Below are 13,870 nucleotides of genomic sequence, written 5' to 3'. Positions count from 1 at the left end.
CTGCTCTCCCCGGGGCTCCTCACTGCTCTCCCCGGGACTCCTCACTGCTCTCCCCGGGGCTCCTCACTGCTCTCCCTGGGGCTCCTCGCTGCTCTCCCCGGGACTCCTCACTGCTCTAGATGAGGCTCCTCACTGCTCTCCCCGGGGCTCCTCACTGCTCTCCCCGGGGCTCCTCACTGCTCTCCCCGGGGCTCCTCACTGCTCTAGATGAGGCTCCTCACTGCTCTCCCCGGGGCTCCTCGCTGCTGTCCCCGGGGCTCCTCGCTGCTCTCCCCGGGGCTACTCACTGCTTGGCCGGGGATTCTCACTGCTCTCCCCGGGGCTCCTCGCTGCTCTCCCTGGGGCTCCTCACTGCTCTCCCTGGGTCTCCTCACTGCTCTGGTTGGGGCTCCTCGTTGCTCTCCCCGGGGCTCCTCACTGTTCTCGCCCGGGCTCCTCACTGCTCTGCTCAGACTTCTCAGTGGCTCTCCATTGCCTGTGGAGCTTTAGAGAGATTAAGTAACTTTCTAAAAGCCCATTGCAATAGACCTACTTTGAATTATGATAAAGACTGTTGGTAACACTAAGCTATGCAGCTTTTCTGAGAGTGTGAAATCATTCACGTGCCCCTTAGCTCCCGTCACCTGCACAGAGGTCTACAGCCCTGGGAGGGCACACGGCCCTTCTCCCAGCGCCCCTCCTGTACACTCAGTGTGCAGCCAGGCCTTAGTGTCACGGCCCAGAAGGCCCTTCTGTCTCTCGTTTGCTACTAAGATTTTATATTTTCCCTGAAGTCTTTCATTGCCACTGTCCTTCCGCGAGTGAGTTCTGCCTTCTTCCCTGAGCTGCTTTTGGGGCTGACGTATCTTTTTGTACTTGCTCTTCATTTCCCTCCGTCCTTCTCCTCCCAGCCAGGTGAGCTCTGACAGGCTTCTCCGCAAGCATCGAAGGTGGCTCTTATCACTTGTTCTGGTAATTTCTTTGCTTCTGCATCTGTCTCTTCTTCCAGGCTGTAAGTCACTGGGTGCTTGTTTTTATCGGTAATCTCAGCCAAATATAGAGCTTGGCATGTAGTTTACCTGCTCACTTAAATTATACCCAAGAACATTAGATGTAAAATTATAATGATGATAGTTTTGATCAGATTAAAAAAAGTGGAGTATGTTGAGCAGTGATATTAGTTTAGTAAGGAAAAATAGATGATAATAAAAACATCCACTGTTTACTAAAACATTATTATGTGTCAGACATTAAACTCAGTGCTAAAAACATCATTCCTTTATTTCAGATTAAATTCAAACTTGAAAGATATGTCCTATTAGGTATAATATTAAAATTAAATGAATATTAGTGTCTTAATAAACATAACTTCTAAAACTAAGTTTAAAAATATATTCATTTTCAAACTATTCCTAACTGGATGGTAGGTCAGGCTTTAAGTGGAGGGAAAGGTCCTTAAAAAAAGACAGAAGTGGGTTTTTTTTGTTTTTGTTTTTGTTTTGCAGTTTTTGGCTGGGGCTGGGTTTGAACCCACCACCTCCATTATATGGGGCCGATGCCCTACTCCTCCTTGTTTCTTTATATTTATTTTCAAACCTTACTACAAATGTGTATGCTTGGCTACGTGGCAGAGGTCTTCCTGAAAGAACACAGTACTCATTTATAATATTTTGGACATGCATGTTTCGGGGGACAGAGGGCTATTGGGAAAGTGAGCCAGGATGAGACGCTGTGTAACTCAGGACTTTGTGCTGTAACCCATGGTTAATTGTAAAGCTGGGCTAAGTGCCACCTGCCAAACCTGAGGCCCAAAGTGGGGTGCTTGAGGCCATGGGGACTTAGCCCAATTCCTGATTTTCATTCAGTAGGAGGCCTCCTCATTAGGAAGCCTAGCGAGTAATTTTTGAACAGGATTTCTCATGACTGCTAGCTTTGTATTTCTTAGATAAGTATATTTATCTTAAATTGATATACTGCTTATAATCACCGATAAGTCGTTTTGAGACATACATTTGATTTTGCTTTACATAATATTTATGTTATTCCAGCAATGTAGAATTACATTCTGAAATGCTTTGAAGCGCACTCCCTTAAACACAATTTTATCATACAGTTTTCTCACGTTTTTCATGGCACTTTTTGGCTTGACTTTGTTGTCTCCTGAATTTCTCACTGTTTTATGCCCAAACATTCTTTATTTAATTCTAACACTGGGAGTCTACCAGTAACGTGAGCCCTCACTAAAGTTAAGGCGTTAGTTACTTAATCTGGATCCTTGGCGCTGTGCAGAGCCGCGCATCCTGAAGCTGTGTTTGTGGTCCTTCCGCAGGGACGCTGCAGCCCGAGCGCTCTGGGCGGCCTTCCTGAGCGCGCGGCACAAGGAGGCGGTGCTGGAGGCGCGGAGACGCCTGGTGGAGGCGGCCAGCGCGGAGAGCCTGCCCGTCCGCATGAGCCTGGGTAAGCCGGCCGCCCGCCCGCCCGTCCGCCCGGGACCCAGGGCCGGCGGGGCCGCGGGCTCCCCGGAGGTCCGTCCAGCCGCCCCGACGCGGGCCACGCTCGCCAGCGCCGAGTCTAGGGGAAAGCAGTGGACACACTGGCCAGCGTGAAGAAATAGGGAAGAAAAACATACGCTCTGCCCCGGGGCCTCAGCAGTTAACGCCTTAGACTCAACTCCGGGAGCTCTAGGAGAGGTCTTGCTTATCACGTGCAAATCTTCTAGTTTCTGAGCAGATGTAGAACTATCCATATTGGTTTGGACACTTCCCCTTAATTCTATCCTACCCCTACTCCCTGTTCCCCCGCCCCAATCTTCTACTGACGGGAGATGAAAGTTCTTTGATTAGTTTTTAATGAATGAACAAACTGTGGAACTTTAAAAACAATGGAGCAGCCAGACGCACTCTGCCTGGCCCTCACTTAGAGGGGTCTGCTTAGTGTCGGCCCCCAAGTGTTGCTGCTTCCGCTGTTATTTACCTAATTTTTTTCTATTTCTCATTTCCCCCGCCCCATCCAGCTTTGTCTGTGGTATTAAAAGAATATGGCCACGATAGAATTTAAGTTTTAAATGGCTTTTTTCTTTTAATGAAAAAGTCAGTGAACCACAGAACTAATGCTTCAATTTTAGAAAAGAAAACCAGCTTTTTACTTTTGTGTTTAAAAAAAAAATTCAATTATTTTATTGATATGGACATACTTAAATACAAATGTTGAACCTGGTTAATAGAATTTATTTCTGGAAACTTTCAAAAATTTATCTCTCCATTTTAAAAATAAGGTTTCTCTCTTATAATCTGCTCTCAGGTATCTAGTAAATATTAGTATATTTTACTAGATGGGAAAAACTTTCTGTGCTGACACTCTTAGCCCAAATTCTTGATTGCTTGGGGGAGGGAGCAAACATCAAACTGTTAAGTTGAAATGGAGCAACATTTTGGAAATAGAAGAATATGAATGAACCCAGGAGGAGAAAAGATACAGGATTATAATATGAAAAAAAGACTCACACTTTTTAGTGTAATAACTAACATTTATTGAGTACTTATAAGATGCTAGATCTTTTAACTTTGTGCACGTGTTATCTTATTTAATTCCTGCAGTAATGAGTCAGTACCATTAGTATAGCATTTTTCAGATAAGGAAACTGAAGCAGAGAAAAATTAAGTAAGTTGCTGAAGGCCACATATGTGATAGGTGATATGACTGGAACTCAAATCCTAGATCTTTTAACTTTATGCCTGTGTTATCTTAATTCGTGCAATAATGAGATCAGTACCATTAGTATAGCATTTTTCAGATAAGGAAACTGAAGCAGAGAAAAATTAAGTAAGTTGTTCAAGGCCATGTATATGATAGGCGATATGCCTGGAATTCAAATCCAAGCTAGAGATTGGAAATTCTCATGCTAGAGAGTGTGCACTTTGTTTAGAAAATCATCCTAATTCTGTATAATCAATGCCAGAAATCTTTCATGTGGTTTTGGAGAGTGAAAGCTCTTTTGTTAGTTTTGAATTAATTAATGAAATATTATACTGAGAAAACAATCGAGCAGAAGCATGTGCTCTGGTCTGGCCCTCACTTTTAGAGATCTTAAAGCTGATGCTTTGAGACCTTCCTGCATTTAGCTAATTCTCCTCCTTTTCTTTCTTCCTCCCTCGCTCCCTCACTCTTCTACCTTCTCTTTCTTAATTTCTTTCTTTTCCTTCTTCTTCTTCTTCTTCTTTTTTTTTTTTTTAAGAGATGAGATCTTACTCTATCACCCAGGCTGGAATGCAGTAGCATAATCATAGCTCACTGCAGCCTTGAACTCCTGTGAGCTCAAACAATCCTTCTGTCCCAGCCTTCCAAGTAGGTGAGATTATAGTTGAGCCACTGACCCAGTTCTTCCTTCTTTTTCTTTCCATAGTCCTAGATATGCATACTAACAAGTGTGTTTACCTTAGAGAATTCCTTGTCCCTAAGTATGCTAAAATGATAATTAAGTCATTGTAAATCAGGGAAGTCAGGAATGCACAAAGAGTCTTAATGGTAAGTTTAACTTATATTGTGTTTCACTGATACAACCTTACGATGCTATCACAGAGCTTACATCAACTTTTATTGCTCAGTGCAGGACTCCCAAAAGATCAACAAACTTTACTTTTCTAAAAGGCTGTATCTTGTAAAATAATCAGAGTCAGAAATTTTAACAAGAAACGGGTAACCTCACGAGGAAGTTTAATTTAAATGTTTGAGTTTTCTGTAAGCCCACCCCAAAGAAGTGATTTGCTTTGCCCCCAAACCCCAGACGTGAGGGTAGAGTTGGGGAGAAAGAAGAAAGTTGGAAAGAAATAAATGGTTGTTAGCAAACTTCTCTTGCAGAAAGGATCAGAAAGGTTGGCTGAGAGCACAAACTAACCATGTACCAACTACAGTTTGATAAACGATAACTCAGAGTGGCCCCCCATTTTTACTTCATATCACTAGCCAGAATTTCTTATATATTTCATTTAAGTATAAACTGATATATAACCACAAACAGTAAGGGAAAGAGCTGGAACTTTTTTTTTTTTTTTTGAGACAGAGCCTCAAGCTCTCCCCCTGGGTAGAGTGCTGTGGCATCACAGCTCACAACCTCCAACTCCTGGGCTCAAGCGAGTCTCCTGCCTCCACCTCCCAAGTAGCTGGGACCACAGGCACCCGCCACAGTGCCTGGCTATTTTTTGGTTGCAGCCGTCATTGTTGTTTGGCGGGTCCGGGCTGGATTTGAACCCACCACCTTAGGTGTATGTGGCTGGCGCCTTAGCCAGTTGAGCGACAGATGCCAAGCCTGGAACTTTTAAACATACTAAAACATTGATATTTGAAAACTGCTTATCATATAGATTTTAAAATTATGACATGTACATTGAACTGTTTTCCCATCTTCACTGTAAATTCTACTGAAGTATAAATTTTTCTGACTATTATTTTAGATTTTGTTTTTTTAGAGGTGAGGGTCTTGCTCCTGGGCTCAAGCTGTCCTCCCTCCTCTGCCTCCTGAGTAGCTTGGGACTACAGGTGTGCACCATCATGCCTGGCTAATTTTTAAATTTCTTCTTAGAGAAGGGGTTTTGCTGTGTTACCTAGGCTGGTCTCGGACTGAAGTGATCCTCCTGCCTCTGTTTCTCAGTAGCTGGATTACAGGCACAAGCCACCATACCTCGTAGATATTAAACATTTTAATTCTAGACTGAAGATTCTCTTGAATTGAAATTTATTGAGAGGGATCTCTTTGAAACCTCAGATCTTAAATATATAATTTCTCAGTACGTGATAAGTTCATATTAAAACATTTTGAACACCAAGAGAAATAAACATCATTCTCTTAAAGAAAAAAGGTTCAACTGCTAAAACACAAAAAATTCATTTTATAATTGCACCTATAAACATATACCATCTTTCAGAGAACTTGTTTTTAAAATATCAGTTAACTAGATGGATGCATCCCAGAAAAGTGACTTTTAAAACATTGACACTGAATGTGTTTTCCCCACTAGGTTTAAGAGTGAAAAATATATTCTGAAAGTAACAAAACAGGTAGACCGTAAGAAATCCATTAGTTTGAATGCAAAATGGCCACTCACAAAAGAAATGAATAGAAAATGCCCACCTCACATGGTCGTGCATTTTACAGAGAATCTTTCTCTGGAATGTGATTGTGGTTAGGGAATCTTTACCAGGTTGTCCTATAGCGCTGTGAAAAATGGACATATTCCTCAGTGTATAAGGGTGGCAGAAATATCCTGTTAGATATCCAGTCGGAGCTGACATGGAACAGATCTCTTCAGAATATTGTCCTTTCTTTTGCAGACAGATTTCTTGAAAGAGTATCCTAGGCTTGATGCCTGCTGCTTTATATTTTCTTATTTATTACTCTAGTGCAGTCTGGCTTCACTTTTTTATTGAAAAGTCTCCCAGACAACTAAATCGGAGGACATTTTCCTCACCCCTCGTCCTGTGGACTTCTTGGGAGCATCCACTACTAGACTATTGCCACTGTCTTGTGTGTCTGTGTTTTCTGTGACGTTAGGCTCTTCTGATGGGGATGGATATCTGGGGGTGAATCACAGTTCTGCCCCTTATTGGCCAATATTCATTTTCTTTAGGGGAAAATATCTATTTCCTAGAATTTTGAAAGAGAGTGAAAGCTGTAAGCAGCATGAAGGTTATGACTGTCCAGCAAACTGGAATTGGTGTGCTGTGATTATGTTTTCTCCCATGGGAAAATTTACACATGAAACCAAGTTATAAGAGCGTTACTTGATGATGAACGTGAAATCAAAGCAAACATACCAAGTTAGATGATTTCACCTTTCTTTCTGGGAAATGTACTTATTCTTTCCACTTTGTATTTTTTTTTTTTTTTAGTCTTTATGCTAAATATCTCCCTTCTGATAACATAGTCTTTGTGAAGAATTCTGAATAGTTTTCCACCTTCAGCTTGGCTCTGATTACTTTCCATTACCTCTTCCCTGACTCTGTACACCCTCCCCAAAACCTGTCTCCCTCAAGCAACACTGACTGTGTTTGTGATCACACTTTCATAGAAAAATTTCTCAAGCTACATTTCTTGATGGTAATCTGATCCTTTATGTTGTGATGCTTCTTAATTTGCTCTCCTAGGTACGGGGCACCTTCGCATCAGCCCCACATGCTCACCACTATTTTATTTTCTCCAAATTAAATGTGATGAGTTGTTTCAACCATTTGGGAAAAGACAGGCCTTTCCTTCTGCTAACATGATTGCCCCTAGTTCTGAGCCATTTGCAAAGCTCTAGTTTGTTAGCATCCTTCCTAAGATGTGAATTCCAGAGCTGAATAAAGATGTCTCGTTCTTCCCTAAGTTTTTGATGCTCCACTGTGCTTCTCTTAATGGCCTCAGATAAGATTAGTGATTTTTATTTCCAGCCAATGCTACACTTAACTAACATTTTCCACTTTCAACATTTATTAATATTGGCTTTGAAAAACAGCAATAAATCAAAATACCCTAAAATTTTATTTGGTATGTGTTACTTTGGATATTGTGGACTTTTTTTTGTTGTTGTTGTAATTTGGCCAGGGCTGGGTTTGAACCCGCCACCCTCGGTATATGGAGCTGGTGCCCTACCCACCGAGCCACAGGTGCTGCCCTGATATCGTGAACATTTTAACAATATTCTTTTTTTTTTTTTTTTTTTTTTTTCAGTTTTTGGCTAGGGCTGGGTTTGAACCCACCACCTCCAGCATATGGGCCAATGCCCTACTCCTTTGAGCCACAGGTGCCACCTGACAATATTAATTCTTTTTTTTTTTTTTTTTTTTGAGACAGGAGCCTCAAGCTGTCCCCCTGGGTAGTGCCAGGGCATCACAGCTCACAGCAACCTCCAACTCCTGGGCTCAAGCGAGTCTCCTGTCTCTGCCTCCCGAGTAGCTGGGTCCACAGGAGCCCGCCACAATGCCTGGCTATTTTTTGGTTGCAGCCGTCATTGTTGTTTGGTGGGCTCAGGCTGGACTCGAACCCGCCACCTCGGGTGTACGTGACTGGCGCCTTAGCCACTTGAGCCACAGGCGCCTAGCCAACAATATTAATTCTTATGATCCATGAATGTGGGGTATCATTTGTGTCTTCATTTTTTCTTTTTTGCAAATTACAGGATTTCCATTTATTTATTTATTTATTTACTTATTTATAGAGACAGAGTCTCACTTTATTGCCCTTGGTAGAGTGCCGTGGCATCACACAGCTCACAGCAACCTTCAACTCCTGGGCCTAAGCGATTCTCCTGCCTCAGCCTCCCAAGTAGCTGGGACCACAGGTGCCCACCACAACGCCTGGCCATTTTTTGGTTGCAGTTTGGCCGGGGCTGGGTTTGAACCCACCGCCCTCGGTATATGGGGCTGGCACCCTACTCACTGAGCCACAGGTGCTGCTCTAGGATTTATTTATATATTTTTTGAAAAGTAAATTTATTTCAGATTAATGTGAGTGTACAAACAACCAGGTCAAAACCTTTGATTTTGTTAGGTAGAGTCCCTCTTGTGGTTATGTCCCACACAGAAACCAACCCCCCCCAACTCTGTGCCCATTCAGTCAGAGCACCCCAACCCCTTTCATCTCCCCCTCCCAGTTACCCCTCCCCTCAACTTGAATAGAAGTGAGTTTTTCTCCTACGTGGGCGTGCATCAGATCTTCTACTGGCTTCATATTAAAATTGAGTACATTGGATAATTGCTTCTCCATTGTTGTGATGCTTTACTAAGAAGAATGTGTTTCAGCTCCATCCATGTTAATACAAAGGATATAAAGTCTGCATCTTTTTTATGGCTGAATAGTATTCCACGGTGTACATATACCACAGTTTGTTAATCCTTTCCCGAGTTGATGGGCATTTAGGTTGTTTCTAGGTCTTGTCTTTAAATTTTTTTCACCAATGTTTTATAAATTGTAGTGTGCAAAGCTTTCATTTTCACCTCCTTAGTTAAATTTATTCCTACTTTTTTTTTTGATGCTATTATAAATAGGATTGTCTTGGTTTCTTTTTTAGCTAGGTCATTATTTTTGTATAGAACTACTACCAATCCTTTTGTGCTGATTTTATATACTACAACTTTACTGAATTCATTTATTAATTGTAATAGTTTCTTAGTGGAATCTTTTTTATATATAGTATCATGCCATCTGAAAATAGAGATAATTTTATTTCTTCTTTTTCAATTTGGATGACTTTTCTTTCTTTTTCTTATCTGATTGCTTTTGCCAGTACTTGCAATACTGTGTTAAATAGAAGTGGTAAGTGTGGGCATCTCGGTTTTATACTGGGTCATAGGGAAAAGGCTTTCAGTTGTCCTTCATTGATTATCATGTTAGCTGTAGATTTTTTAACAGTAGTCTTAATTTTAAATGTTGAGGAACTTTTCTTCTATATCTAAATTATTAAGAATTTTTATCAAGAAAGAATGTTAAACTTTATCAAATGTTTTTTCTATGTTAGTCAAGATGATCACAGGGTTTTTATCTTTCATTCCATTAATATGATGTATCACATTAATTGATTTGCATATATTAAACTAGCCTTACATGTTAGGGATACATCTCACTTGGTTATGACGTATAATCCTTTGGCTGTGTTGTTGAATTTGGTTTTCTCATATGTTATTGAGGGTTTTTACATCAGTGTTTATCAGAGATATTGACCTGTTGTATTTTTTTTTTTTTTCATGGAGTGTCTTTGTCTAGCTTAGCTGTCAAGGTGATAGTGATCTCATAAAATATTTTTGGAAGTATTTTTTTTAGCTCTATCTTTTGGAAGAGTTTAAGAAGTATTGGTAATAAGTCTTATTTGTGTGGTAGAATTCGTCCATGAAGCCATCTGGTCCTGGACTTTTCTTTGTTGAAAAATGTTTAATTACTACTTCTGTCTTTCTACTTCTATTTGTCTGTTCAAGCTTCTGTTTTTTCCTGATTCAACTTTTCTAAGACTTTTTTAGATATTTATCCATTTTCTCTAGGTTATCCAGTTTGTTGGCATATAATTATTCATAACAGTCCCTTTTGATTTTTTTTATTTCTGAGGTGTCTATTAAATGTCTTCACTTTCATTTCTGACTTTATTTGAGTCTTCTCTCTTTCTAGATATGGGTTTATTGACTTTGTTTATTTTTTCTTTTTTTTCTGTTGCTATTTTAATTTACTTTTTTCTTTATTAAATCATAACTGTGAATATTACTGCATTTGTGGGGTAAAAGGTGCTAATTTGATATATAATGTGGAATGCTTACATGAAATTAGTTAACATAACCATCACTTCAATTATTTATTTGTTGTGGTAAGGCATACTCTATTCTTAATAGTTTTGAAATGTACCATTGCATTATGCACATGAGGTGATGTACCACCAAATATCCTCTCTCCTCACAGCCTCACTCCTCTCCTCCCTCTCCCTCTTCTTCCCTCCTTCTTTCTGGACTATAGTTATTTATTTATTTATTTATTTATTTGCAGTTTTTGGCTGAGGCTGGGTTTGAACCTGCCACTTCTGCCATATGGGTCAGCGCCCTACTCCTTTGAGCCATAGGCACTGCCCCTGGACTATAGTTATGTTTTATAATTTGTATGAGTGTGTAGGTGATTGTATATTGGTTTCAGAGTAGTATTGAGTACAGTGGATACTTTTTCTTCCATTCTTTTTTTTTTTTTTTCATTTTTCAATGTATTTATTTATTTATTTATTTTTTGCCATTGTTGTTTTAGCTGGCCCAGGCTGGGTTCCAGCCTGTCAGCCTGAGATACTTTCCTAACAAGAATATGTTCCAGCTTCATCCAGGTAAACATAAAAGATGTAAAATTTCCATCTTTTTTATGGCTGTGTAGTATTCCATGGTATACATATACCACAATTTGTTAATCCATTCATGAGCTGATGGGCACTTGGACTGCTTCTGTGACTTGGCAATTATGAATTGGGCTGCAATAAACATTCTGGTTCTGGTGCAAATGTCTTCATGGTAAAATGATTTTTGATCATTTGGGTATATACCTAGTAGAGGAATTGCAGGATTGAATGATAGGTCTAATTTTAGTTCCCTGAGTGTTCTCCATACTTCTTTCCAAAAAGGCCATATTAGCTTGCATTCCTACCAGCAATGTAAAAGTGTTCCCTTCTCTCAGCATCTAGGCCAACATCTATAGTTTTTGGATTTTGTGATGTGGGCTAATCTTACTGGAGTTAGATGGTATGTCAAAGTGGTTTTGATTTGTATTTCTCTGATGATTAAAGATGATGAGCATTTTTTTCATTTATTTGTAGGCCATGTGCCTATTTTCAGAGAAGTTTCTGTTCAAGTCTCTTGCCCACATAGAAATGGGGTTATTTGTTTTTTTCTTATTGTTTAGTTTGAGTTCTCTGTGGATTCTAGTTATCAGACCTTTGTCAGAAATATAACTAGCAAAAATCTTCTCCCAATCTGAAGACTTTCTGTTTGCTTTACTTACTATGCTCTTGGCTGTGCAGAAGCTTTTTAGTTTGATCAGATCACAGTAATATATTTTTAGTATTGCTTCAATTGCTGGCAGGGGGTGGGGGGTGTCCTATTCATAAAATATTCTCCCAGGCCAATTTCTTCAAGTATTTGCCCTGCATTCTCTTCTAGTATTTTTATAGTTTCATGCCTTAAGTTTAAATCTTTTATCCAGTGAGAATCAATTTTTGTAAATGGTGAAAGGTGGGGTCCAGTTTCAGTCTTCTACAGGTTGCCAGCCAGTTCACCTGGCACCTGTAGAAGGGAATCATTCCCCCAATGAATGTTTTTGATAGGCTTATCAAAGATCAAATGACAATAAGTGGTTGGGTTCATCTCTTGGTTCTCTATTCTGTTTCATAAATATACCTCTCTATTTTTGTGCCAGTACCATGCATTTTGATCACTATACATTTATAGTATAGCCTGAAGTCTGGAGATGTGATACCTCCTGATATGTTTTTCTTTCTTTTCTTTTTTTTTTTTTTTGAGAAAGAGTTTCACTAGAGAGTTTCACGGTAGAGTGCCAAGGCATTACAGCCCACAGCAACTTTAACTCTTGGGCTTAAGCAATCCTCTTGCTTCAGCCTTCCAAGTAGCTGGGACTATAGGTGCCCACCACAACACCCAGTCATTTTTCAGTTGCATTTGTCATTGTTGTTTGGCAGGTCTGGGCTAGATTCGAACCTACCAGCTCTAGTGTATATGGCTGGTGCCCTAGCTGCTGAGCTATAGGTGCCAAACTATGATTTGTTTTTATTTCTAAGCAATGTATTGGCTATTTGAGGTTTTTAATGATTCCATATAAAATGTAGTACTATTTTTTCAAGCTCTTTGTAGTATGACAATGGTGCTTTATTAGGGACTGCATTAAATCTGTAGATTGCTTTGGGTAGTATGGACAATTTAACAATGTTGATTCTTTCCAGCCATGACAATGGTATGTTTTTCCATTTGTTAACATCTTCAGCTATTTCTTTTCTCATAGTTTCATAATTCTCATTATAGAGAACTTTCACGACCTTTATTAGGTAAATTCCCAAATACTTCTTCTTTGGGACTACTGTAAAAGAAATAGACTATATTTTCAGCTTGACTATTGAAAAGCTACTGATTTGTAAGTATTTCTTTTGTATCCTGAGAGGCTGCTGTATTCCTTGATCACTTCTAAGAGTTTTGTAGTTGAGTCCCTGGGGTTTTCCAGGTATAGGATCATATCATCTACAAAGAGAGTTTAATCTCCTCTGACCCCATTTGGATACCCTTGATAGCCTTCTCTTGCCTGATTGCAATGGCTAAGTCTTTCATTACTATATTGAGTAGTGGTAGAGACAATGGGGCATTCTTGCTTCGTTCCAGATTAGAGTGGAAATGTTTTCAATTTTACTCCATTCAATATGATATTGCTGTAGATGGCCTCTATCAATTTAAAAAATAACCCATCTAAGCCTATTAAGTGTTCTGATCATGAAAGGATGCTGTATATTCTCAAAAGCCTTTTCTGCATCTATTGAGAGAATCATATGGTCTTTGTTTTTTATTTTATTTATGTGATGTATTATGTTTATGGATTTACATATGTTGAACCAACCTTGTAACTCTGTGATAAAACCAATTGGATTCTGGTGCATAATTTTTTAATGGGTTGTTGAATTCTGTTTGCTAGGATCTTATTGAATATTTTTGCATCAATATTCATTAATGATATTGGTCTATAGTTTTCTTTCTTTTGGGGCCCTTTCCTGGTTTGAGGATCAGGATGATATTTGCTTCATAGAATGTGTTGGGAAGTATTCCTTCCATTTCTATGTTTTGGAAATAGTTACGTAATATAGGTATGAGTTCCTCTTTAAAGGTTTGGTAGAATTCTGATGTGAAGCATCTGGTCCTAGACTTTTCTTTTTTGGGAGATTTTGTATAGTTGATGCTATTTCAGTGCTTGATATAGATCTATTCAAAATGTCTAATTCTTTTTGGCTGAGTGTAGGAAGGTGGCATACTTCCAGGTATTGGTCCATTTCCTCCAGATTTTTGTATTTCTGAGAATAGAGTTTTTTGTAGTAATCATTGTGGATTTATTGGTGGATTTGAGGTGTCTGTTATTATTTCTCCTTTATCATTTCTGACTGAAGTGATTAGAGATTTTACTTTTCTGTTTCTGGTTAGGTAAGCCAAAGGTTTATCAATGTTATTAATCTTTTCAAAAAATGAACTAATTATTTTGTTCATCTTCTGAATGATTCTTTTGTTTTTAATTTCATTTAATTCTGCCCTAATTTTGGTTCTTTTCTTCTGCTGAGGTTGGAGTTGGAATGTTCTACCTTTTCCAGTTGCTTGAGAAGACACATTAAGTTGTTAGCGTCCTCTCTTTCTG

At 39.3% G+C, this 13,870-nt stretch overlaps 1 protein-coding gene across 1 annotated transcript in view; it reads left to right on the top strand.

The window, feature by feature from the left end:
* Window positions 1-13,870, top strand: part of SCFD2 (sec1 family domain containing 2) — a gene marked incomplete at its 3' end in the record, with an annotated part of 196,129 nt that overhangs the window by 49,646 nt on the left and 132,613 nt on the right. Inside the window, exon 3 of the mRNA XM_012808075.2 lies at window positions 2,309-2,436. Coding sequence (XP_012663529.2) covers window positions 2,309-2,436 — 128 coding nt within the window. The remainder of the gene's footprint in view (window positions 1-2,308; window positions 2,437-13,870) is intronic.

Source organism: Otolemur garnettii, unplaced genomic scaffold (genome assembly GCF_000181295.1).
Source record: "Otolemur garnettii isolate 467f Iridium unplaced genomic scaffold, OtoGar3 scaffold00083, whole genome shotgun sequence".
Taxonomy (NCBI): domain Eukaryota; kingdom Metazoa; phylum Chordata; class Mammalia; order Primates; family Galagidae; genus Otolemur; species Otolemur garnettii.
This window is presented reverse-complemented; position numbering and strand designations above follow the sequence as displayed.